The sequence below is a fragment of the Neofelis nebulosa genome, chromosome 2 (assembly GCF_028018385.1).
Source record: "Neofelis nebulosa isolate mNeoNeb1 chromosome 2, mNeoNeb1.pri, whole genome shotgun sequence".
Lineage (NCBI taxonomy): Eukaryota > Metazoa > Chordata > Mammalia > Carnivora > Felidae > Neofelis > Neofelis nebulosa.
In genome coordinates, this window is record NC_080783.1 from 60,232,944 (window position 1) to 60,260,672 (window position 27,729).

Here is a 27,729-nt window from a genome sequence, read left to right on the forward strand (position 1 = left end):
ATCTGATACCATAATTCAATTTAGATATATTGCATAGGATGTGCCAACAATCATATTAATAATCAAATAAACTCCAGGACTTTGCTTGGGTGACCCTTTTAACGGTGAACTCCAGGTCACAACACATTAACTGTCAGTTCAACCACACCACTGTTTGTGGAGACAACGGCTTCTGTGCCCAAGCAGGTTGCAAATAAATTTCAAATGGAACCTGGCATCACCCTGATGGAATTCTAACTTCACACTGTTGGGGTAGTTTACCAAGATGAAAAGACTTTATTTTTTTTAAGTAATATCTACACCCAATGTGGGGCTTGAACTCAAAATCCCAAGATTAGGAATTGCCTGCTCTACGAACTGAGCCAGCCAGGCATCCATATATGCTGCTGCTTACAGGGGAATTTCTAAGTGGTTAGCCAAATGACTCACTTGCATTATATTTTTAAAAGGAAATTTTAGGATCCATGGATGAAGAAGGACAGGTGAAACTGGAACTGTGTCCCAAGAAACCCACATTGCAGAGTTTGCTCTAATGAAAACCACTAACCTCTCTCCTTTTCAGATGTAGACATGAAATACTTTGCAAAAGGACTTTGGCCTGCATCATTTTCAAAGCCAAAGAGCTACCTGCTTCAGTATATGCCCATGGCAATGGACTAAATGATAAACGCCTACATAATTTGAAAAAAAAATTGTGTCCTGTGTCTTGAATTAGAGTTTGCCACACCCTTTAGCTTTAACTAACTTAACTTGCCAGCATGGTTGGATTGCTTGTAAGGTAACATGGCAGTGCCTTTCAACCTTTGTTACAAATAACTTTTTTTTTTTTTTTTTTTTTTTTTTGTGAATGAATTGAAAAACAAAGTTGAATCTGGTTGCTTTTACTATTAGTGTAAAAATCGGAAGGTGGGTGAGTTTCTAATCTGCAAATATTTTGAACTCACATGCTCAAAACCATACTAGGAAAGGTATGCTCCTCCCTTTAAGGAGCTTTTAATTTAATTGGGGGTGAGACCGATACGGATTATAGATGAAGGAGTTTAAGGCTACCTTCATGTTGGCTTACTCAGTGCCTAGCAGAGTGCCTGGCTTACAATACTTGGTAAATTTTTGTTGAACCATTTTGTTGAATGAATCCAGCTGCAAGGTGCATTTACTAAAATGCTGAATCCTCTGATAGAGAATTCAATGTGTGCAGGTATACCAGGGAAAAGGGAGGGTTTCATAGACCAAGATGGGGATGGAAGGCATGGTGGCTTGAGCTGGGTACTCTAGGGCACAAAGAACAGAGATGGGATTCTACTTGAGGAGAAGCAGGAAGGCCAGACACTGGCACTGGTGTTGGGGACAGGAGGGAAGGGGGGCATGGCATGTTTGCCTTACTGGAGCACTGGATGCGTGTGTATATTGGAGGATAAAGGGGAAATGCTTAACATCTTTGCTTAAAATGCCTAAATTCTCTCTGGCAATGATTAAAAATCTCTAGGGAGCCAATCAGAATTTTTGTTGTAAACCCACAAGTTATGATATATTTGATTGTGTACAGTTTGAGTGTTCTAGCTGCCCCGTGACATTTTATTTGTTCATGGGGCAGCTGAATACAGCTGCAGGAACATGTCATTCCCTTTTCCCATCATGGAAACAAATGTGAAATAAGGAACTTTTTTGATGAGTTCAAGGAACAACAGACTGACTTTACAGAACTCTTTCCTTGCATCAAGGCTGGCCTCTATAGGGAGTGGGGGGATATGTGGTGGTTTGATTTTTATACAATTCCCAAATGTTGTGCTAAGCAAAATCGTTAAGTATTTCTTGAATAAAGGTTGTAAATGAAACAACTAATCAACACCCATCATATTTGGTTTTAAGGTCAAAAGGAGAGGGGAAGAGTTCTCTTGCCCTCCTAGAGTGGCTCGTCAAGAGGACGCCAAGGGAAAGGCATAGATTCAGTTTGATAATCACTCTGGCAGGATTCTTGCACAAGGCTTGCAGAGATCAGTGATAGGAAGGCTGGAGCCAGACACTGCTTCAAGACGGTTTGAATTTGGCAAGATGGGGGTAAGAGTTAATGATCTCTAGCCACATAGTGGTTTACCATTTCCTTTATGCTTTCTGTACCTTCTTAGCATGTCAGTGTATCTGCTGTAGCATGAGTTCTAAGCCTTTTGTTCTTTTGAGGATAAGAAAAAATCCACCTCGTGACTGCCCCATCACTTTACAAATTCATTGTTTACACTCAACTGATTTCAGGAGAGAAAAGCTCACATTCATGTGCATGCGTGTGACCGTGATTCCTTCCAAGGATGTTGGGAAATCCCATCTAACAAAGATCTGATATACACAGCAACACATAACAAAGGGATTTACTGTCAAAACGTTTATTGCAAAATGGAGTCTTAAAACAAAGAAAAAAGCAAAGAAAAGTTCACATCAAAATGAAATGTATGACACCAACTTGGATTTCTGAATACATTGTGGACTTGTGCTGGAATATCAAATTCCAACTATGAAATCAATAACTGAGTAGTCTTACCACACACGAGTGATATGTAATCTTCCATACAAACATTATACAAGATATTTGGCATAGGATTTGCTCAGAATAACATTGCAACAGAATAGTTGAGAAAAAGGTTTTGTTAAAAAAAAAAAAGTGATAATGCCATCTATTCAAAGCTCACACTCAAAGAATATAAATATTTCCTATTATTTAGTACAAAATTTCTAAAAGTGCAAAAGCAATATGTGCAGTGTATTGTATCTGACATTAAAAGTTAAACTGTTCTGCACACAATATAAAATAATTAATGTAGGTGCTTGAAACACTAGTTTTAAAGTCAATAATCACATGCCAGAAAGCTCCTCATAGGCAATAGTGTGCAACTGATAGTTGAAGCATAAACGAACATGGCTAGCTAGCCCTTCAGATTTCCTGGTACACGCTCCTTTTTCATCACAGAAATGCTACAGCTATCAGGCTGGGCCACAATCGAAAGAACAGAACAGATTGTTCTTTCTGGCAACGCTTAAAGTCTAAACAGGAAAACAGTCTTACTCAAAAGCAGCAAAAGGTGCCTGATTATAGAAAAATTATGCTCTCTCATATGTGGTAGAGTGAGAATGTGCTAGTTTTCAAATGCTGCAACAAGTCTAGCGTATCAAAAACCAAAAAAGTCTCAATATTTAACTCAGAATAGCTATTAAAATGATCTTTCATGAAATTCTTACTACTCCAATGAAAACTCTGAAAAATAAAGTTATGTACATCATAGTTCTAGGAGAAGTCATTCTGGATCTCTCCCAAATCTTACGTCTGATTCCTTGATTTTAATGGGAATCAATTTTGAATTAACTCAGCTGGTGTTAAAATCTAACAGATTTGCTGCATGTTAAACATCACTGGCTAAAAACTGGCCCTCAACATTTCCAGAGGATCCAAAACAAGTGTCCTATGTGCCTTCAACTCTTCCCATTGGTTATTAATGTAAAATACTAAAATGTGATTTTACTTAACACACACACACACACACACACACACACACACACACACAGCCCTTTTAAATTAACCTGGCTGCTTTGAAGAACTATAGCTCCCTCAGTGATGTTTTCCTTTTTTACTTATTTTGGAATTAGTGTAACAGAGTGACACCAACCCCCACCCCAGGTAAATTTTGCTGTTTTATAAAGTTTCCACCAGCATTCTTAAGGGGAAAGAAACCATTTCCACAAGGGAGGATTTAAGATAAATGCCACAAACCTATAAACTATAGATTGTACAATAGTTGTAATTTTGGAAATGCATCTTTTGACTTGAGCAATTTTGTTTGAGGGAGAAAAATTTGATACAGAACTGTAAAACTGCCAGGTTTAGCAAGTTTCTTAAAGGGGAAAGGGACAATGCTATTGGTAAATGGAATTCTTTATTGGGTGGGACTGTCCCTGGCATGCAGGATGTTACCATTTTTGGCACTGGGCATTAAATACACCCCAGTCACTGTGACAACCAAAAATATTCTCCAGCCTCCTCCCCCGCCAAACATCATTAGGTGCCCAAGACGAGAATGGCTGGTAGAGAGTCATCAAATTCTAGATCGTCAACTTTATGAATATAGAAAAAGAGATGAAAAAGAGTAATTATATTTTCAGTTGTAGGACTCTGAAAATTATGACAATTTAGAGTTTCAATTATTATTGTGAGTCTTTAAATTTCTTAGTGTTTCTTTATAAGTATACACTTTTGTAAGTCAAGTAATTGGAAATAAATCCAACATCAACAATTTGCCATTTGAAAAACTAATTTGAAAAGTGAATTAGAAGCTGTACAATTAACATCATTAGAAAATGTGCATAATAAACAGTTCCTTTGAAAAGTAATAAGAGTCTAAAGTCTTCTAAATAATCTTCACAGATAGAGTGAGACCACTTTAAAATTTTGTTTATAGGATTTAGACTTTAGGGATGTTCAAAACCCTAGAAAGGGACTTAACTGAAACAAAGTAATGCTGTATGATAATTACCTATAATAAAATACAATTCCAGGTGGAGAACAATTTCAAGCTTATCAATGAAGTTTTCAATTCTGCTGTACCCTAAATCCCTGAATACTGGTGAGGAAGATGACAGCAGTGGAGAGATCAGGGAGATATTCCCTAATTAACGGTAACCCCTAGGTCTGAGTCCTATTACCTTTCTCTTCTAGCCCTATTTGGCTGCTTCTATTCGGTGCTTCTATTACACCGAAACTTTATGTGTAATTACGATAGATTTATATGTAAATTAAGAAAAAAATGTCAGTTTCGTTCTGTTTATATGTTCTAAATTTGTTGATGAGGATTCTTGAATGAGAGGCAGGGTTTACATTCTTACATAAAGTGCACAGATCTCAAAATTAGCCCACGGACATTCCCTGATCAGCGAGGCCTTGTCCGACCACACTTGAAAACCCACAACATTCCTCCGTGTGTGTCATCTTCTTTCCCTGCTCCGTTTTTCAGCATGCACTTAACAAGTGTTTACGTACTATAGAACCCACTTGTTTTGTTTACTGTCAGGATCTCTGCTCACTAGCAGGTGTGCTCCATGAGCACCAGGGTCTCCCTCTAGCTGGTCCCTGGAACAGTCCCTGGCACAGAGAAGGGGCTCAATGAATATCTGTGGAATGAATGACTTTATCTTTCTCTAGAAAGATGTGCAAGAGGCTTTTAAACTACTTCCTACTTGGGGCACCTGGGTGGCTCAGTCGGTTGAGCGTCCGACTTCAGCTCAGGTCATGATCTCACAGCTTGTGAGTTCGAGTCCCACGTCGGGCTCTGTGCTGACAGCTCGGAGCCTGGAGCCTGCTTCGGATTCTGTGTCTCCCTCTCTCTCTCCCCCAACCTACTCGCATTCTGTCTCTGTCTCTCTCAAAAATAAATAAATAAACATTAAAAAAAATGTTAACTACTTGCTCCTTGATTCTCTCCTCCAGGTTGCTGGACTACAGTGTCCCCAGGGCATGCTGGGAAGTCAAGAGTTGAAAACCACCCCTCTGCTTGGCTCCCAGATGCTCAGCTTGAGGGGCTCAGCTTGAGTCAAGGAGTGCTCCTCTTACGTCTGCGCACGAACAGGACACCTGTTGAGGTTTGTGCCTGTTTGCCGGCAGCACTGTGGAGTGTGCATCTGTGAATGGCTGCATAGACAGAAGGTGTACTAGATTGGGTATGGAGGGAACCCATCTTCCAGGGGAAAGACTTACCTATTCATTCTGTTTTTACTTAGTCTATGGGTGGTAGCAGGGCCTGCAAACCCCTCAGGTATGTAGTTTTCAAAGAACACCAGGTTAAATTTGTTTATATAGTTTACGTTCTAAGAATGCTTTCTTCATCTTTCCCGAAAGCTGTTTACTTTAACTTTCATTGCCTACTACTCAAGAAGTATTACTTGAAATTGATAATTTTCCAGGTTACTGTAACCACTTATTTTTCACTGGCATAATGAAGACTTGCTAAAGTTAACTGACCACTTCCCATGGGCCTGGTTCTGTGTTAAGTGCTTTACATGTATTATTTCATTTAATCCCTTCAGCAATCCTTTGAAGTGGGTACTGTTACCATTCCCATGGCAAAAATGAGCAGACAGATACACAGGTTAAATTTCTAACAGATTACACGGTAGTTTTGAATCATAATTTGACTACAGATCCTTCTCTTTATCACCATGGCATATAGACTGTTCTGCATTTCACACCCCAGGACATTTTAATAGTTATTTTTCTCCAAATAAAGCTGGCACAGTGTACTGATCATTTTGTGGTATTTTTCAGCTGTTAATAGGGATTAGAAGCCTGTCATGCTTCAAATTTCCAGAGACTTTCCTGATTGAGTATACTTGGAAATAGTATTAGATAATATCTATGATGATCTCCTTTCTTAAATTCCCCATAAAAAGAACTACCAAAAGTGTTTTAGTTTAATAGTCAAATGAATGGCCCTTCTTTCCAAAATAGGCTGAAAAAAGTTTTTATTCTTTTGCCTTTCTTGTATATATAGTACTACAAATGTTTTGTAGTTCGTTTTGTTTTTTCAAACAGTGTTTTATAGCTTTGACAAATGTGATAACATTCTGAGAACCTCTCTCTGGAGAACTAGGTTTTCAGACGGCACCTACATTCACTTCCATTTATCACCAGTGTGGCTCAATCCAGGTCCAAAAAAAAAAACCCAAAAACATTCTGGGAGGCTGGATCTGAATTAAAAAGTACCCTTCATCCTCCACGTCTGTCTCAGTAGATATAATTTACCTTTGCTCTTCCCTTTATATATTTAGTTCCCTCTTTAAAACATCTCTGCATATATTTAGAACCCAGAATGATCATGCCCCTGTGGAAAAAGAACATGCGTATATCCTTACTGGCAGCGCAGAGCAGGTCTGTATTAGCACTTGAGCTGCCCTGCCTGTAAGTTTCCCTTTAAGACCATACCCTTCTTTTATAAACTACGCCTCAGATGATCGTGTGTTGTTCAGAAGCTTCCAGGGCTAGCACTGGCATGAAAGCCTGCAACATCTGCTGTTGGTTTCAAATTAGAGTATTTCTTCTTCCAGTATACTATTAAGAACATCTCTCAGGTTTTACTGTGAGTAGTTGTGCTATTAAGTATTGAAAATTCTTGGCATTTAGGTATTTCTGAAGTATTTGTGATCGCCGCCTTTCATCTCAATTTTTTTATTGTTGGATTTTGTAGTCACTCTCAATTATTTCTGACAGCACAGCATATTGCCAGAAGAAAAAGAAATGTAGTGTGTTACAAGAAAATCAGTGTCAAAGAAGAATTAGGAGTTAAGAGTGCTTTTTCAAAATCTAAGTTTTCTTAAGCAATTAAATAAATGAAATCAAATCAAAGTATAAAGTATTTGCTTGAAAAAAAAAAGCCAGAATATAATTAGTTGTGAAAAATACTATATTGTATAATAGAGTCACAAATTTCTATAATCAGGCACCACATTTGCTGACTCATTAAATATACCTTTCTGGCTTAACCCTCCCCCACCCACCCCCATTTTTCTGTAAGCAGGAAAAAAAAAAAAAGTAAAATCATTAAAGAAATGACTGTCATAGAAATGTGATTGGCTTAAAAATTCCGTGCTTACTTTTCTACCTCCTTACTGGTTTTCGTACAGACTGAGTAGCAAGTTTCTTTTGGTTTGCCGAACATTTTCAATTTTCTTACTTTGCTGTCTGCTTTCATTCACTATTATTATCCATGTCATTATCCTCCTCATCACCGTCATCATCATCATCATCATCATCATCATCGTCACCTTCTGACAAGTCAAAATCACTGAACCCCAGGGCCATGTTGACCTTCTTCCCCCTCCTCTTAGATGTGGTTTTGGAAGAATTCTGCTTGGCTTGCATGTTTATCTGCATCCCAGAATGCAGCACAGCTCCTGCTTTGTTCATTGAGAAGATATCCCCAAAGCCCATCAGCATCATGGCCTGCAGACTTTGGTTCATGCCATGGCCCTCCCCGTTACTTGTTGCTGTGATCTGACATGACATCTCTGCACTGTTTGACTCCTCTGTCTTAGATTCAAAGTAAGACTCCTCAGACATTCTTGCAGCAAGAGGCAAGAGAAGCTATCGTGAGGGAAGAAAGGACAGAAGCAAAAAGAGAAATTAGGACCAATTTAAATAAAGGAAACAGATACCACAAAATTAGTGGGTGCTGCACAGAAGGTAAATGATTAGTGAAATAAACGAATGTAGGGAATCCTGTAAAAACGTATTTAATGGCAGGTTTGGCTCCAGCATATTTGCCATAATTTATAAATGACAGAGTAAACCACAACCAAAAGTTTGCAGAGCGCCACAGCAGGCCAGATTTCAAATGGGAAGGAAGTTGCAAGTTTTAAGCCCTCATTTCGCTTACAACAGTTTTTAGGATCTCTCTTAATTTTTTCCAATTTCACTTTCACACAGAAACGTTAAATATTAAATTAAAAAGAAATTAAGTAGAGATTAAATCTCAAGTAAAAAATGAAGGAACCTTGTACCAAAGGATCAAGTTCAGAGGAAGCATAAAGACAGTTCAGTAGTCAATACCCTTCTACAGAAATCTGGGCCATTAATCTCCTTTCTATCTAGATTATCATCTGACTCTAAATTAAAAAGGAGTCTAGGATTCAGTAGTTTCTGCTTATTATTTATTACAACCAGATAGAAACCTAGTTACTTGACTTATGAAATAATTCACTTAGTGAACAAATTCTAGATCTGTCTCTAATACTTAAGGACATAAATGCATATGAAAATTTGGGGGAGAGAAAATTAGTATTAATTTAGACTGTTACCTTTTGCTCTATTCTCTAAGTGCCCTTCTTGTAGTAGAACTCTTTTTTCTAGGAATTCCCCCTCTCACAGTGGTAGAACTCTATTTTCTACCTTACATCATGATTTTGAACAACTAACCTATTCCCATAAATGCTGGTCTTACTCATTTCAGGAGTCTGTCAGGATCTGAAAAGTGTTACTGCCTCTTCTTTTGAGAAACAAGCAAATTAAGGCTTATATTTTTGGTGGTGTTCAAATATGGGTAAATTTATGATAAATAGTGCACAAATAACATGGGATGACATTTACATCCTGGGTATAAATATGGTTTTTAGGGCCAGTTTCCTAATTTTTAAACTGAAGTTGGAGTTGAGGTTCTTTTTTTTTTTTTTTTTTTTTAAGTTTTATTTCTTTAAGTAATCTCTACACCCTACACGGGGCTCAAACTCACAACCCTGAGATCAAGAGTCAGATGCTCTACTGACTGAGCCAACCAGGCACCCCCTGGAGTTGGGCTTTTAAAAAATATGTTACTCTATTAGGAATAGATTTCCAGAGTTGTTACATCAATAAGAACTTCACATGCTTCAGCTAAAAAATACAGTTATAAAAAAGGAAAAAATTGTGTTAGATCCTTTAACACTGGAAACAGGATATTATTTTCCTTGCAGCCAAACTTTGCAGCTTCTCAAATTTGTTTTCAATTGTTAGATTCTCTTTAGAGAGCTTTGTCCTCGCCTTCTCAACAGATGTCTCTCAAATAAGCTTGGATGTTTAAGAGAAATCAAATTTTTACATCAAGCTGCAACAATAATTAAAAAACAAACACTGTCTGTATTTCTGTATGGGAGAATTCCTCTTCCCAAATATCTTCAACTAATGTTTCAATTTCAGGAAAGTAAATGGTGTCCCTCCTTGAAATAAATCCAATAATACTATTTTTTATGAAGTTACATAAATGTTAAACTTTTATAATTAAGATGAGGCTACAGACAGAAAACCTAAACCTCCAGCCACTTCCTTTTTAAAAGGTTTATTTCATCTTTCTCTCAGAAACCTCATTTAAAGTCAACTAGAAACTGATGTGAGGATAAAAGAAAATACCCACTTAGAAAATACCTGAGCACAAACTTTCTTTCCTTCAGAAATATGAGCTCTAAGCAGAAGAGACATTAAAAGCAAGTACTGTAAGAAAGAAAACTTAGCCCTCATAGGTAAAAAAAAAAAAAAAAAAAAAAGAAGAAGAAACTCTGAGATCATGCTTCATGCTGTCCATTGTTAGATGGTAGCCTTCAGAGCGGTTCCTTTACAGAAAGTTTTCTGGAGTTAAAACGCAAGCATACAACCTACTGAGCACTCCTACTGTTTCATTATTTATTACACAACTATGTTACTAATAGCAATAATGTGTGCAAGGCAGCCCATGATTTCTTAGCAAAACTAATGCCGATAAACCAAAGAAAGCTTCTAAAGCATACTGTAATAGGTAGTTTAAAGTTTTTTCTTACAATGCTACATTTAGAAAGAGTCAAGCCATGCAGTGCTTTATAGCTTAAGATTTCAATGTACTTTTAAAAAAAAAAAAACCGCCTCTCAGCCTTCAGAAGACAGCCATGTGTCTGCCTCTCCTCAGCTCTGGGAGAAGCCGTGCTCCCAGCAGACCCTGAGGGTGATGCTTTCTGAGTCCGCCTGTTGATACCGATTCAACCAGACTCGACTTTCCTCTTGAGAGCCAAATGAACTTACTAAATGTAGTACCTTTGTAATGTCCCATGGCAGTCTTATGTATAGCAATTCAGTTCTTGCTTTGGAAGTCCGTGGATGGCCAGAGTCATTTTGGAAAAAGTTAAATCTGATAATAAATACTTAACTTCATTGTATTTCCCTTTTTTTGGATATCAGGTTGCTTTTCCACATAAACCGGAAAAGGAGGCAAACTATGTTATTCTTTAGACATTGGAAGATACTCTGCAACTGGGCACTGGCTGCTTAATGGAGATTAAGGCTTTTAAAAATAGGAAAGCTTTTTGAAGATCACCAAGTGAAGAGCATGTAAGTATTTTTGGGGTATAATTACCGCAGCAACTATCAAAAATGAATTTAAAATACATAATTTTACTTTTAATCTTACCATTACTTGGTTTTCAAAGTGGACAAATATTGGGGCACCTGGGTGGCTCAGTCGGTTAAGCGTCCGACTTCAGCTCAGGTCATGATCTCACGGTCCATGAGTTCGAGCCCTGCGTCAGGCTCTGTGATGTTAGTTCAGAGCCTGGAGCTTGCTTCAGATTCTGTCTCTCCCTCTCTCTCTGTCCCACCCCCACTCACTGTCTCTATCAAAAAATGAATAAACGGTAGAAAAAATATATAAAGTGGACAAATTTTACCCATTAAAAAACCCAAAAGGCGCCTGGGTGGCGCAGTCGGTTAAGCGTCCGACTTCAGCCAGGTCACGATCTCGCGGTCCGTGAGTTCGAGCCCCGCGTCAGGCTCTGGGCTGATGGCTCGGAGCCTGGAGCCTGTTTCCGATTCTGTGTCTCCCTCTCTCTCTGCCCCTCCCCCGTTCATGCTCTGTCTCTCTCTGTCCCAAAAATTAAAAAAAAAAAAAAAAAAAACGTTGAAAAAGAAAAAAAAAAAAACCCAAAAAAGCCAATGATCTACTAAATTCCTGAAATGATAAACCATTCAAAATAGGGAAGAATCCTGAAATTTGGTTAGACTTTAATATATCATGTCAATATATAAGTATAAGTTAAATACAGAAATAGTGAAATCCTTATGAAGAATTTTTATCTTCCTCTAAATAAAAAGCTTGGGAAAAAAACAAGGTAGTTCTTAAGTAGTAAATATTAGAGGCTTGTCACAAGGGACATCTTTTTCCAATCTTTTGCTGCAGTGATTGTAACACTAAATGGAGCAAGGAATATTAATGCTGGTCGTTGATATGTCACCAAGTTTGTTCTCTTTTAGAAGGAAAACTTGCTTAAGTTCTGCCACATGGAGACTCTTGGACAGCAAGCTGCCTCGGCGTTCCGCTTATTAATTCCTGATGGGCTCTATGGAGTTAATCAGCCGTTAGGCACGTGTTCTGGGGATCTAACAGATGGTGCGAAAATACACTGCATTTTATTTTTGTAATTCTAATATACAAACACGCTGACAGAATAACAGTACTTAGAGAAAGGGCCAGAAATAGGCTAAGCTTTTCTTTTAAATTTCTGGCATTTTGTTAATTGAAACGAGATCCGAGCGCTACTTGAGTGTAAACACAGGCCCTTCACCGTGCAGGCATAAGGCAGGAAGTGAGGGAGGTGGCCGTGGGGGAGGGGAGGGCCGCCATGCTGCCTCTTCTAAGTTGGGGGCCGAGTCACCCATGGGGAGCACTCACCGGGGTGTTGGACTGCTCCGTCAGCTTTTGCTCCCACATCCTCAGACGTCTTTCCCGCTCTTTCAGCTCTTGCTCTTTACAGCTGAGGTCCCGTTCTAGTTTCTTCAGCCTCTCAAGAGTTGCCTCAATTTCGCACCTGCACAGGAATGACTGGTTTAAGTCTCAGCTTTGCTCAAGAGTTATTAAATGCTTAGTGGTCCATCAGAATGTGTAATGAAAGTGAAAGGCTGGGGTGCCTGGGTGGCACAGTCGTTAAGACTCTGACTCTTGATTTTGGCTCAGGTCAAGATCTCACGGTGGTGAGATCCAGCCTCACGTAGGGCTCTCCACTGACGGTGCAGAGTCTGCTTGGGGTTCTCTCCCCCAACCCCGCTTACCCTGCCCCTCCCCTGCTCACACTCTCTCTCAAAAATAAACTTAAAAGGCTAAAATAAAAGGCTGAATAAGACTGTGATTTTTGCCAGTTTTATTGAGATGTCATTGACATATATCACTGTGTAAGTTTACAGTGTACTGCATAATAGTTTGACTTACACATACTGTGAAATGATGCCCACTATAAATTTAGTTAGCATCCATCATCTCATATAGAGAAAGCAAAAAAAAAAAAAAAATTTTCTTGTGATGAGAACTCTCCAGATGTACTCTCTAAACAACTTTCATACATATGATACATTAGACTGTAGTCATCATGTTGCACATTATAGTCCTTGGACTTATTTATCTTGTAACTAGAAGTTTATATCTTTTTTATTTTGAGAGAGAGCGTGCATAAGCAAGTGGGGGGAGGGGCAGAGAGAGAGAGGGAGAGAGAGAATCCCAAGAACTGAGGAACTTGTAAGGTATGACCTGAGCGGAAACCAAGAGTCGGACCTTTAATGGACGGAGGCACCCAGTATAAGTTTATACCTTTTGGTCACCTTCCTCCTATTTGTCCCCACCACCAACTCTGGTAACCATAAATCTGATCCTTTATTTCTGTGAGTCTGGCAAAACTTGTGCTTCTAAACCAAACAGGAAACTATCAGAGAATAAGAAATCTGTCACATCCTTAAAAATCTATAGGTAGTTTCTAGTCTGGAAAAATCAGCTCAAAATACTTCCTAACAAAGTACTGAAGACCCACGAGAGTAGAGCCTAAGCTATGGAGCTGGTGTCCTGGTTTAGCTGTTTAATGAATGCTGACATTAAACTAGCCCTTTATAGTTTAGAAAGCACTATTACACAATGTCTCATCTTATTCTCATAACAGCCCCAAGAAACCAGTACTAATCCCATATATAGAGATGGGGAAAATGATATTCAGGTTGGGTGATCAACATCCTGTCCCTAGTGAATTCAGGTTAGCCTAATTCCCTGACTGGGTAACTCAATCACTTGATTAATCTGACCTAGTTTTCTCAGCTGTAGGGGGTGATGATTATCTTATACCAGGGTTCCCCAGACTGCCTGATCCTAATAACTACCTGGGCAGCTTTTTTTTTTTTTTTTTTTTTTTAATTTTTTTTTTTAACGTTTATTTATTTTTGAGACAGAGAGAGACAGAGCGTGAATGGGGGAGGGTCAGAGAGAGGGAGACACAGAATCTGAAACAGGCTCCAGGCTCTGAGCTGTCAGCACAGAGCCCGACGCGGGGCTTGAACTCACAGACCGTGAGATCATGACCTGAGCCAAAGTTGGCCGCTTAACCGACTGAGCCACCCAGGCGCCCCATGGCAGCTTTTTAAAAAACAAATAAATACACAACAAAACACAAAGATTCCTAGGACCCTTCCTTAGAGCTTATGATTCAGTAGGGCTGGGTAGGGACTAAGAATTTCCATTATTTAATAAAAGACCCAGGGCTCCTGGGTGGCTCAGTCAGTTAAGCGTCCAACTTCGGCTTAGGTCATGATCTCACGGTTCGTGGGTTCTAGCCCCGCGTTGGGCTCTAGCCCCGCGTTGGGCTCTGTGCTGACAGCTCAGAGCCTGGACCCTGCTTTGGATTCTGTGTCTCCCTCTCTCTCTGCTCCTCCCCCACTCACGTTCTGTGTGTCTCTCTCTCTCTCTCTCTCTCTCTCAAAACTAAATAAACATTAAAATTTTTTTTTAAAAACCCAGGTAATTTTTATAATCCAACAAGTGTGGATCAGATGAACTCTAGGATTCTTTTGAAGACTAATAATTTTTTTTAAAGTTCCCTCCTTAGTCTCTATAGGCCAATCAACCTCATTACTTAGAATATGTCCAGTTATAGAAACCTTTGTAGAAAATGAACTGTTGATGACATGGCTCAGTACAAGCCATTTTCTTCCTTCAGGCCTGTCACTGTGCTCTGAGAGCTGGAAGTTCCTTCCCTTGAGTTTCTGAAAGGCCTGGAGACAGCTGACTGGTTATTAGCTGGTAAGTGCTGCCACAGCATGGAGTCTGGTTGGGATTCATATTCTCTCTCTCTCTCTCTCTCTCTCTCTCTCTCTCTCTCTCAAAATAAATAAAGAAACATAAAAAAAAAAAAAAGGTCCTAGGTATTATTTGGCAACATCTAAGACAGGGAACAGCTACTGAGGTGGGTCTGGATTTGGGTCCAACACTGGACTTCTCTGGTTATCTGAAAAGAACCTCAGAGCCAGGGAGTTAGCAAGTTAGTGTAAAAGCACCTGCCGTTGACACTCCATTCCTCTTATTGGCGTCATTTGAAAATTATAGAACATAAGTACAGTCACACTACCTGAAGAAAGGCACCAAAATCAGCAATCTTTCAGAATTATCACTATCATCAAGTTCACATTTTATCCCTGATGTTTCTGACACAAAGATTATGACCATTCATAAATAAGTGTGTGTTTATTTTTCAAATGGAGATTTGAGGGAAAAAAATCAATGTGGGAAACCTTAGGTTAAACTTTGTAACAAAGGAAGTGAAAGTGAGCCATCTTGGGGAACTGAAGGGGTCAGAGGGTGAGGAGAGGAGGCAGCAGAGAGGGGGGCACTCAGTGGCAGGTGGTCGGGGGAGCTGGGCTGCTGTCTGTGCAGTGCCTCCAGCAGGCCACACCACACCCCTGCCCGAGAGAATGATCGCATGGATACTCTGGTCAGGGGTAAGCGGCCAGCACGTTCAATTTCACTGGTAATTTAGGCAAGGGTTCATCTCAAGTTTCAGCTCTGGGAGCCAGCTGTGAGTTTGAGCCCTTCTGGAAAACAGACCAATGGTTAAGTAAGCTGGAAGCTGTGACACAGAAAAACAAACACTGAGTAAAATCTGCTTCCTCAACCCCGGCTCCTCAGGCTCAGAACTTCCCAACACTACTCCTTGCCCCAGGCGCCCGCTTCTGCAGGGAGTGTGGGAAGTTATGTACCATGAGGAATGCAATGACCCCGCTCCCCATGTTGTTAATGGATTCTTTTGCATTGAGTGCATCTGTTGATGTATGTATATAACCTTCTTATTCTATAAACATAGGTGTTTTTAAAAGTTTAAGTGTTTTAGTTGATGAAAATGATGGTTTTTCTCTTAACCCAAATCCAATTAAAGTTGACTTCCACTAGTATCAATTTTTCACATGCCAAAAATAGAGAGTGAAATGTAATTATCTTTTCAAGGTCAATTTGTAAAAATAGCTATATTATATATATGATGGTAAGTAAATAATATGAATACTAGTGTTATATATTAAAGGATTTGTGCTAATATCCAGATTGCAAAGATTACATTTCCTTATCTGTTTTTTGGTTTTATTGTTTTTAATGTGTTTATGTATTTTTGAGAGACAGAGTGCTAACAGGGCCGAAGCAGAGAGGGAGGAGAGAGACAGAGAATCCTAAGCAGGCTCCACACTGTTAGCACAGAGCCCCACTGGGGCTCAAACCCGTGAACTGTGAGATCATGACCTGAGCTGAAATTCTCAGATGCCTAACCCACTGAGCCACCCAGGTGCCCCTGTTTTTTGTTTTTATTTTATTTTATTTATTTTAATGTTTATTTTTGAGAGAGAGAGAGAGAGAGAGTGAGGAAGGGGCAGAGAGAGAGGGAGACACAGAATCCAAAGCAGGCTCCAGGCTCAGAGCTATCAGCACAGAGCCTGACATGGGGCTCGAATTCACAAACCTTGAGATCATGACCTGAGCTGAAGTCAGACACTTAACCGACTGAGCCACCCAGATGCCCGTTTCTTGTTTTTAACAAGGTGTGCCACGGTGGGGGTATTCTAATCACGAGGGAGGAATACAATCAGCAAAGTATTCTGCCAAGAGACACAGATCTGAACATGCCTCACAGTGCCACACAGCTCACTCAGTGCCGATTACAAGGCAGTTATGTGGGGCAATGAAAATTGCAAACATGAGCAACAGGGTGACACATTTCCTGTTCTTAATGATCATGGCTGTTATTGCTAATAAATCAATAGTAGGAGAAACAAGCTGAAGATATGAACAAGGAGATATCTGACTGTAGATTTCTTTCCTATCATCTATTAGATCAAAAGAAAGAACATAGTTCACTTAAAAAAATGTTTTTAATGTTGAGAGAGACAGAGAGGGAGACACAGAATCTGAAGCAGGCTCCAGGCTCTGAGTTGTCCACACAGAGCCTGACGTGTGGCTCAAACCCACGAATTGTGAGATCATGACCTGCGCCAGAGTCATACGCTTAACCGACTGAGCCACCCAGGCACCCTGGAAAGAACATAGTTTATATGGTTTTAAATAACCTAGCTTTAAAAAGAATTTTAAGGGGCAACTGGATAGCTCATTCGGTTTAGTGTTCAGCTCCTGATTTCGGCTCAGGTCATGATCTCACGGTTGTGAGATAGAGCCCCACATCAGTCTTCATGCTGGGTGTACAGCCTGCCTAAGATTCTCTCTCTCCCTCTCTGTCTGCCCCTCCCCTAGTCTCTCTCTCAAAAAACAAAACTAAAAAATAAATATAAAATTTAGAATTGTAATAAAAATCATTTAATTTTCTAAAACAGAATGTTTCATCTGGTCTGTGTGTAAGGAAGCTCTACCACAAAACAAGCATTTCCCAGAAACACAAGATTTCCTACACATGCTTCCAACAGTAGTCATGTGGTTTCAGACACAAGACAAAAGTCAGGAGAAAGAGGACAGTCTGAATGTGTTGCCCTTTGAAATATCCAGATGATGTGACAAAGCATTTGATTCTTTTTGGTATGTGGGACAGAGTGGGATGTTTTTGCCTTGATCATAACCTAGAACAATCACGCTCTCGTATTTCTCTTTGCTCAAAGGAATCAAGTGAACTCTGCATGGTCATGACCAGATGGTATGGTGCTGGCCACGGTCCGGGAGCAGCGCTGCGCAGAGCGTGCACCACAGCAGGCCTGTGGGACCAGACCACGTGGGTTCTAGTACTGGCTCTTAGTGCAATCTTGGGCAGGTGACCTAACATGTCCATCCATCTCATTTTGCTCTGTGACAGAAGTCAGGATTGCCGTATGGATTAAAAAAGATAGTCCAGATAAAGTACGAGCATCTGGTGAGAATATAATAAATGGCAGTTGTGTGTGTTGTTACTCTGATATTATTCCCTCTGGTTTTAACCAATTGCCACGTTCAGATAAAACAGCCCTGCTACTTCTTAGACTGGTTTAAGGGTTCAGGTAAAGAAACATATTCTCTCACCAGCTCTCAGGATCAAATGGTTTCTCAAAGAGAGCCAGGGGGGAAGCCAGCTAAGCAACTGCTTGCTTTTTACTAAAACACATTAATGTATTACCAATGTTATTTCCCTCATCTTTTCATCTTCAGACATTTAAAAAAATTTATTATTCAACCATCCAGGTTTGTAGAAAATAAAGCTGTCCAAATAGAAAACACTCTTCCCAAATTTAATTATCCACTGGTGTCACTGACCTTTTGATACTTTTAGGTACACATACCATCTAGACGTAAATGTTTATAGTACAAAAAATGCAATCATTCTAATCATACTGGACCCTAGCCTCTATTTGTAAGTCATTTATCAGATCTGTCTTATCATAAATGGCTCCATCTATTCTGTATATGGAGATAGCATCAGTTGTTAAAACCATAAAAATCACAAAAAACCAAAAATCTATTGCACCTTATGCCCTTTCTAATTTACAATTCTAAATGACGCTGTGATAAGCGCATATCTGTACATTCTTGTATAGCCTTTCATTTCCTCAGGAATGGAGTGGTAGTGGTGGAGGCAGCCGATCTATACTGCCAGACTGTCCTCCAAAAAGGTAGTAGTTTCACCAGCAATGTATTAGTAAGTTTATTATGCTGGATATTTTCATAATGTAGATTTTTGCCAATCTGGCAAATGAATTATGTTCCCTTATAGTTGCTTGATTGTACGTGAGGTTAAATATTTTCATATGTTTATTGGCCATTTGAGTTCTCCTTTTGTGAAATGCCTTTCATGTCCTTTAGAATGATATAATTAAAATGTTATTTTAAAGGCAGTAACTCTGTCTACCACCGTAGTCTTCCAAGTGTGATCTGGGGGCCCGTGGGAGCTTTTCAAAGGATCGAAGAGATTAAAGTGGTTTTCAGAACAACATTAAAACATGACGTGCCTTTTCTCATTCTCTCACAAGTGCACAGACCCTTCCAGAGGCTTCAGGATATGTGCCAGTGCCGCAGACTGAGTGCGGAGACAGGATTTATTGTTACTTAAATGAATCAAGAGCTACATACTTAAATTTTTTCTCAGTTCTAATTCTGAATGTGGTAAATACTGACAGATCTAACTCACTGCAACTGCAGCTCTTTGTAGTCCTCAATAACTTTTCAGAGTGTAATGGAGTCTTGGGACCAAAAACTTCTGGAACTGCCAAGCTACTATCCAGGGGGAAAGAAGTTACGGCAGTGTGGCATTTGTCCTGGAAGTTTATGGTGGGCACTGCTTTTGCCAAAAGGAGGTTTTTACATTTTTCTATAGAAAATTTACCAACTGTCCCCCTATTTTCTGATGTTGTTGGCATAGTTTTAGTATCATATCTCAAGGCTATTATAATACACTAATTTTAAAATCCTACTAGTCTTTTGGATAACAGATCAAACAGCATCCCCTCAGGAAATCCTTTTATTATTTCGTCAGACTAGATTTCATGGTTGCATACTCTCAGATGTCCAGTAATTCTCTGTCATAATTCTTATCAAAGTAGTAATAAGTTGCTTGTGCATCTATAGTCAGTAGTTCAACGCTAGACCCCCTACTCCATATGCACTAGGGCTGTTCTGCTCATCACCATGGCACAACACAAGAGCGCCTTGCCTCAGCAGAGGTTCTGGAGTATGTGAATGAATGAATGTAAGAAACACACCTGTCAATAAATCAGCTTACGTATTTATATTCTCTTGTATGATATCATAATGTCTTTTACTGTTGCTGCCACCATGATGTTTCCTTCCCCAAATATTTATCGAGCAACTGCTGTGTTCAAGGCCCATTCTAGATGCTGTAGGTATAGTAATGAACAAAAGAGATTATCTGATCCTTTTACATTTCAGCCAGAGAGGTACAGATAAAACAGCAAACTACAGAATTACTTATTAATTCCAATAGCAGTAGAGGCTCTAAAGGAGATGCTCTCGGGGCACATAAAGTAGAACCTCATCTGATCTAGGGTCAGAAACACTTCCTTAAATACACGTTATTTCAGTTGCTATCTAAATGATGACTAGGAGCCAAGCTGGATGTGGGTGTCAAGGGTGGTATGCTGCCGAAAGGGACGAGTTTTATATAGAAGAAACTGCATTTGCAAGGACTCTGAACAAGGAAGAAGTATGCATCTACTGAGGGACTAAAAGCCAGAAATTAAGAGGCAGAACTATGCTCTTACGGTAAGGCTGCTGAGGTCAGAGTGCAAAGGGTCTCCTGAGTCTTGTGCAGCGTTGACCTTTATACTAGAGTAATCCCTTATGCGGATTTGAAACAAGAGTGATCTGATTAATTTGTGCTGGTCTCTTACTGTAGGAAACAAGTAACTTACATGTTTTGTTAATTATTTAAGTCCAGAACGAAACCCCCTCATACCTACATTCGAGCAGAGAGTATGACTTTTGTTTCCCTAAATAAAAACTGATTTAACTCACTGGACTCAGATAGAGATTTCAAAAGAATAAAAACCAATAAGGTTACTGTAAAACAATTATACAGAAAGCCCAAGGAAACATCTAAGAACAGGAGTGAACAACTCGATGTTTCCAAGGTGCATGCAGTATTCATTGGGCATCAGCAGGTGGCGTAAGGCGTCACGTTACCGCCAAGGCTATCAGGAGCAGAGATAAGTTACTTAAATCTCTGCTGAGTCAGGGAGGAATAATGTCAGCTCCCAAACATGCTATTTATATAACTGCAGCACGTGACCTGGCTCAACTGTCTCATCCTGGGCTTGCTCCTTCCACTCACACATTACAATTCTCTCATTATTAAGTTTGCTTTCCACTTGACAAAATTTAGTAGGATTCATAACATCAATAGTTTTCTTTTAAAAGTGTTTTTATAGTCTCCCTACCTCCTCCATCAACAGATCCAGTACTCTGCAAACTCCTAGGCAAATAATATTTTTATTTCTCACTGGACAGATGCCAAGACTTCCTAATACAGAGTGTATGGTACAGAGAAATGTCTGGTAACTGTCTTCGGTCTCAGGAGATATGATTTTAATAGTCTTTCCAAATACTTAGACATATGCAATGGAGGACTTACTAGATCTCCAAAAAATTTTAACATAAAAAACAAAACTCTAGAGTGTCATCAAGTTCACTGGTTTTCTTCTTCAGTGGAGCTGGACCCGATCTTTTAAAGCCAGAGGCCATGACTTGGTGCAAGGCTTTACCTACCTCCACTCTGCCTTGTTGTGCAGGAATGAGTTACACTGGTCAGGAAGGCTAGTATCATTTGACATGGACTCCAGAATTGAAATGATTTGCTTGAAAGATGGCCGTTTCTGAAAAAGAGAAAATAATAAACTTGTTGGGACTTAAGAAAGTAGGTCTTTAAGAGAAAATCCACAAGCAAAACAATAAGCTTGACATACCATAAGAAAATAAAATAACATGCTATGTCCTGACTTAGTTATTACAACTGTCTGACTACTCAGGTTTAAGGGAACCATATTCCTTATTTTCAATAAATTATAAGAATAGTCTTGCCATTTTTCTATCATGTGGCCTAAGGCTGGAATAATTACACTTTTTCTCTAGGTACGGAAAGTACGAATTCTCTTTTGGGTAGGATTAAGGAGTCCTAAAAGGGAAAAGTTAAATCCTTTAAAAATCTTTGTGATACAGCAAGTTTAGTAAAAGTTAATGGTGGAGTCTGGGTGACAGGTCTACCAGTGTTCACCATAAAATTCAATCAACTTTTCTGTATGTTTGAACATTCTTACAATGTTGGGGGAGAATCTACTTACTCTGTTAGAACTACTAAAATTTCCCCAACCACTGGCTGATAGAAAAAGCCCCCCACTTTAAAGTCATTATGACTTCATTGTCTGCAATGTTGACTCCACATCATAACTAGTTTGGGAAGCGGGAAGCTCTAACGCACAGTTTACTAGGAATTGAAAAAGTGGTGGTTCGGCACATTTCTTTAGCGGTAACCACACTAGTCTGTTGCCTTAGACTCTAGCCAAGGCTGAGACAAAAGGTTAAAACAAAAATGGAGAAAGATAACAAAAGGATGATGCACATTCTGTCTTCATCATGCCTCATACCATTTCTGAGCAAATTACAGTTGCAGCAATTAAAACATGCATTTTAATTTAGGAGCACAAAAACAAGAAGGAACAACGTTGAGGTGGCTTGCTCTTAGGACTTGTGTGCTTCCTACCTTAAGAAAGACAATTTTTCCACTTCTCAGGAATATAAAACTGGGCTATTCATTCTGAATTCTGCCTTCATTGTATTCTTTTAAGGGCGTGTGTGCCTGTATGTGTGTGTGTAAGAAGAGGGCCTAAGTAGCTAAGTGTCGCTGATACACAGTAAGCCTTGTAATAAGCAAAGAAGAAAATGCCTTAAGTAGGAAATTTGAAAAATACGGTCTTAACTTTATTCCTATTTTCATTTCTCCTACCATGTGTCAGGCTGTAAAAGGAAAAATGTTTTAATTGTTTGCACAGGAACTAATTATATAATACAGGATTTTCATTTTGCATGGAAAAGCAGTGAGAGGCTAAGAATATTTTTCCCTACATTTAATCATTCTTGAAATAAAGTAAAACTCTTTTGTAATTAGGTGACAAGTATCCCTAGAAAAACTTTAATTTTATAGGTAGAATACACAATTAGATGGAAATTATCAAAGTGAACATTTGAAAAACAACAACAATATAGAATTTTGTGGTGATGATGGTTTATAGATATTCTGATTGCAGAATACAGTATTTGGCCCAGGCCTACGTTCCCTTTAGTATTCACGTAGGTTTTGCTTACATTAAAAAAATTGCACCCAGGGCCATTTATTAAGCATTTATATACATTATTTATTATCTCCATTTTGTAGATAAGGAAAATCTCAGAAAAATATGGATTGCCCAGTGTCACACGAGAGTAAGATATTCCTATCAAACTCCGGGCTTTATTCTTTTCTTATTTAGAAATGCCAGTTTAGAACCGGAAACTACCTACCTTTACTTCTTTTTTTCTTTGATAAACTACTTTGAGCACCTGGTGTGAGCCATTGGCATGACTTGACATTTACCTAATAGCTTTCTCTTGTATTCTCTTTCGCCTCCTCATTGCAAAAGAACATTTTTCTACAGGTGAGCTGAATATTTTTTTTATCTATGTCTTTAAAGCATAAAGGCTGGGAAAAAAAGGAAAGGTTTGTAACCAGTCATGGCTCTATATATGTGCACAGGAGTGGCATCAACTTCTGGCTGAATTGCTACAGACTTCTAGCCAGAAAACTAAAATGTGCCTTGGTCTGGCTACTTGAGTTAACACATTGGGCACCCACTTACTAAATGTGTGGAAGGTGCCAAAGGTAGCACTGTGCCCTCAAAGAGACAGCAGTCCATTTAGACAGAAAAGAGATTTTAAAAAATACAACAGCAAAAGGTAAGGCCTTAGCCCAGATTGTGGTTTAGGAACAGGAGTACCAAGTATGGGCTGCAGTAAACAGAACAGTCAGGGAGGGCTTGATGTTGAAGTAATCAAAGGAAGAAAGAAAACAGGAGGGCACGCCCAGGGAAGGGATGTGTGGAAGGTATGGCTGGAGATCAACCATGAGAGCTGGAAGCATGGGCCGCCGCTGGATGTACAATGAAATACAGAAGGAATGTATTAGTTGTATCAGAATAAAATGCCTTGAATGTAGGAAATAAAAATCAGTCTTAAACTTTATACTTCACCTGGCTAGAATACAAGACTCCTCTCGTGCTAAAGAAGGGTAAGCTGGCTACATGTTAAAGACATGCCAACTTGATGGCTTCACGGGGCCTGATGTCCTTCCTGTGTTAGGTGTTTACACTACCATTTCATTAATGCACCAAAATGTATATTCTTAGAATTTTAATTACTGAAGTACGGAGCTTCCGATTAAGAAATTCAAAACCTGCTTTGCATACTGAGATATAATTGCAGTTATAGAGATTTAGTTGTGTTAATCGAATTCAATGCAAATAATTTTAGGTAAAATTTTTATTTAAGTATCAGAGAGAAAAATACCACCAAAATGACTATATATGCCACAATGGACATGTAACTGGTACAGTATGGAAAAGGTGGTATGATAGCATTAAAAATATATATATGTTCTAGAGCAAACTTGCAAATAGCTGCTTACATTTTCTACTGGATTAGCTGCAAAGTGCAGGCATTTCTCTTAGTGCTTCAAAACCCCATATTCTGCGAACAGAGGCGGGGCAGACCATTCCAAACCTATACAGCTTTGTCACTGAATACTAATAAAAACAATCATAGTAAATAAAAATACTAACACAATTTTTAAAATGTTAAATTCTTTTCTTTTAATTAATTTTTTTTTTTTTGGTTTTACATTTTTTATTTTTGAGAGACAGAGAGAGCACAAGTGGGGAGGGGCAGAGAGAGGAGGAGACAGAATCCGAAGCAGGCTCCAGGCTCTGAGCTGTCAGCACAGAGCCTGACACGGGGCTCAAACTCACGAACCGTGAGATCATGACCTGAGCCGAAGCTGGACACTCAACCAACTGAGCCACTCAGGCGCCCCTAAATTCGTTAATAAAAAAAATTACGAAGTCAATAAAAGATTCTCCCTTCAAAAAGGGTGAAGATAGTTTGATGAACAGGAGTGAAAGCGAAGATTGAGGTTGCTGGTTACCAGGGCCAAGGGGACATGTACAAGTCAGGGAAGACCCAACCACAAACTCCTCCAAGACAAAGCACAGCCACCCAGCCACGAGGGAGCACGTGGGCGGAGGCGCCTCACAGATCTGTGTCCCCTGCTGCTCTGCAAACTGTACTTGGTGTTGAGCTGTTCTCACTTGATGGTGTGGGACGACGTGCTAGGTAACAGGTATGACTCAGCATGAATTCTGTGTTACACGAACATGTTTCTCAGACTTACCGGTGGTTTATGCATTATTCCCGCTAGAGAAACACATGCTATAGAACAGACTGTGTTACCATCATGCATTCTTCCTGGGCCAGATTGGAACGGAGTTTAAATTAAGGAAGAAAATTCCATTCTTAAGTCTTAGATCTGTTTAAAAAAGTCAGTTCGCAATAGATTTCAGTGACAGAGTGGACAAATTCAAACTATAAGATTAGTTCCTTTCTTGAGTCTTTCTCTTCTGTGACGTTGTTTTACTTTCTAACTTTTTAATATGAAAAATTACAAACATATACAAATGCAGAACAACGTAACAAGCCTCCATATACCTATCACGTGGCTTCGAAATTATCATGGCCAATCTTGTTTAATCTACACCACCATCTATTTCCTTTCACTTTATTTTGAAGCAACTCCAAGACTCGCCTATCATTTTATCTATAAATATTTCCGTATGTATGTGAGAGTCTTTTAAAATGATCTTTGCAGGGAAAGGAAATGGGCCTTCATGCTCAAATGTGATAACCACATGAAAGTCTACATTCTGGAATGTCTCCAACTCTATTGTGATAGCTTAAAAAACATCACGAATCTAGTTTCTCTAGAAGTGCTACTTTTGCCTGGTCTTTGGTTCAGACTGCTTGGGTTCCTTCTCCAGTCTCACCATGTACTAACCTGTGGCCTTGAGCATTACTTACCTTCTGTGTGCCTTGACCCTTCATCTGTAAAATGAGTGTCATAACACAACCTATTTCATAGAGGTATTCTAAGGAACAAATGAGCAAATGTGCATAAAGTGCTTGGAGCAGTGCCTGGCATATAATGAGCACTGTGTGCTAGCCATTTTTATAACGTGAAAGTGCAATACTTATTATTAGAGATTAAAAACAAAGGAATGCAATTCTTTCCATTGAGTCAAGAGTGCCAGAATGCTGTAAGAAAGCCAGTAATGAGTTTCTAAGGATCAAGATGAACAGATATCAACAGAAAGCCTTTACAGTCCATCCGGGACTCACAGAAGCATCAATGCAGCTTGCTTTGTAATGAATCTTATTACTCCAAGTTTTAGAAACTCAAAACCAAGAAAACATGTGAAATTTCAGAATTCTGAACAACGACCAAAAGAATATTTATTTATATACCTTGGCATCAGCTTCCCAACACTGACGTAACAGCTCAGCAAAACTTCTGGGGCAACTGCTTGGAATGGTTAATCTCTACCACAGAGAAAGGAAAAACAACACAAGGATTGACTCATTAAGGTAAGCAAATACTGAAAGGTCATAAAAGTTAATTTAAGAGCATAAATAAGTCATTAACTTTAAAACTTCCATTGATTGATACATGGCAAGTAAGAATTTATGTTTAGATTCATAATATCTAATCTCTAAAGACACTGATGCTACTTTTCTTCCAAAACGGTATCCAAGTGGATGGAGAAGTTGGATTCAGCACAACAAATCCAAAAACACCTAGACACAAGTCTAAAAGAAACTACAGTAGGACAGGGGCAAGAAGGAACAGAAATACACACTGTAAAGCCACAAACCTATCACCATTCTTTCATAGACAACTACGAAATCTGCAGACAGGTCGGGCAGCCAGGCAACCAGCTTGGCTCTGGCAGGAGGTGTACAACTCTGAAAGCATCTTCTGCAGAGACCGTCAAAGAGAGAATTTTAAAGAAGTGTGCCTTTTCTCATCAGCAAAGAGGATATTCTGTTTTTTCTTTTTCTTTTTTTTTTTTAATGTTTATTTATTTTTGAGACAGAGAGAGACACAGCATGAACGGGGGAGGGTCAGAGAGAGGGAGACACAGAATCCGAAACAGGCTCCAGGCTCTGAGCTGTCAGCACAGAGCCTGACGCGGGGCTCAAACTCATGGACCACGAGATCATGACCTGAGCTGAAGTTGGACGCTCAACCAACTGAGCCACCCAGGCACCCCCAAAGAGGATATTCTGAATGTATGACCCCTTACGGGTAAACCGCAGGGACTGGACACAACAGAGATTATAATGTGAGGATCAGTCCCGTTCCAACATTTTATACAAGTGGTTCTCTAGAACTTGCGATGTCCCTGGAGGCTCTCTAGAGATCTGCAGAGGCATTTTTTGTTTGTTTTAAAGACGGGAGGGCTGCACCTGGCATGGGTCAAGAGTACTAGACATCCTTCACTGTGTTGTAAATCCCTGATTAAGTACTCCCTCATACTCCACTAAACTCCAGATGCCCCGGGCGCAAACAACAAGGTTTATCATTTTCTGACCTCAGACTCTCTCTTGGATTTATAAACACATTTTTTGAGCAGTTTTAAAATACAATGAATTAAGAATGCAACTACTAAATAAGATAAATCAAGGGCAGATTGATCTTTGCAGTACTCATAACCTTACCGAGATGTTTGGAAAACATCACCTGCAACAGCATTGCTCATGCTGCTGGAATCACTGATACAATTCAGCTCGACTCTGCATGTGTAGCTGTTGAATCCTATTTACCTGCAGGGACAAGCATCTAAAATTGTTCCACACTCTCCTCTCTTGTGGCCATGCCTGTGCATTTATACATTGCAATACCTTTTTCATTGATTTCTTCTTTATTACAGTTAGAGCATTATGTTAACTTTAAAATATAATGTGTATAATGGGTAGGTTGCACTACCTCTGAATTTCATTTCAGAGAAGTAGAGGGACCATTAACAGGGTTGTTATCGAAAGAGCGCTGGGTGTGAGTTGAGAACTGCTGCACTAAGAAGTAGTGAGATTTATTCCACAGTATTGTTTACTGAAGAAGTTTTGTAAATAAAAAGCTTAAACTGAATTTATTTGGATTTGGGGAAGGTTGTGTATAAAACTAGAAAAAGAGTTGTTCTGGCAGGAAAACCAGATGATCTATATTTAGAATTACAGATAACCTTAAAATCAAAATAAACCAAAATAAAACCTTATAACCAAGTTTTAAACAAAACAACCCTCTCCAAGTTAAAGGTATGCTAAACATCTTTTTAATTGATTACAT

At 39.2% G+C, this 27,729-nt stretch overlaps 1 protein-coding gene and 1 long non-coding RNA gene across 7 annotated transcripts in view; one reads left to right on the plus strand and one right to left on the minus strand.

Annotated features, from left to right (window-relative positions):
• Positions 1–27,729, minus strand: part of MAP3K20 (mitogen-activated protein kinase kinase kinase 20) — a 192,455-nt gene that overhangs the window by 35,656 nt on the left and 129,070 nt on the right. For all 3 annotated transcript variants that reach the window (XM_058713740.1, XM_058713750.1, XM_058713730.1), the window contains exons 9-11: positions 25,851–25,925; positions 21,015–21,121; positions 12,198–12,333 (exon numbers count right to left, since the gene is read on the minus strand). In XM_058713740.1, coding sequence (XP_058569723.1) covers positions 12,198–12,333; positions 21,015–21,121; positions 25,851–25,925 — 318 coding nt within the window. The remainder of the gene's footprint in view (positions 1–12,197; positions 12,334–21,014; positions 21,122–25,850; positions 25,926–27,729) is intronic.
• Positions 1–27,729, plus strand: part of LOC131502787 (uncharacterized) — a 49,113-nt gene that overhangs the window by 2,596 nt on the left and 18,788 nt on the right. For 2 of the 4 annotated variants that reach the window (XR_009257188.1, XR_009257191.1), the window contains exons 2-4: positions 1,870–10,861; positions 14,497–14,579; positions 24,423–24,672. This is a non-coding gene — a long non-coding RNA (uncharacterized LOC131502787). Of the gene's footprint in view, positions 1–1,869; positions 10,862–11,779; positions 11,916–14,496; positions 14,580–24,422; positions 24,673–27,729 lie in introns of all 4 variants that reach the window. The other 2 variants (XR_009257190.1, XR_009257189.1) reach the window with 2 other exon arrangements.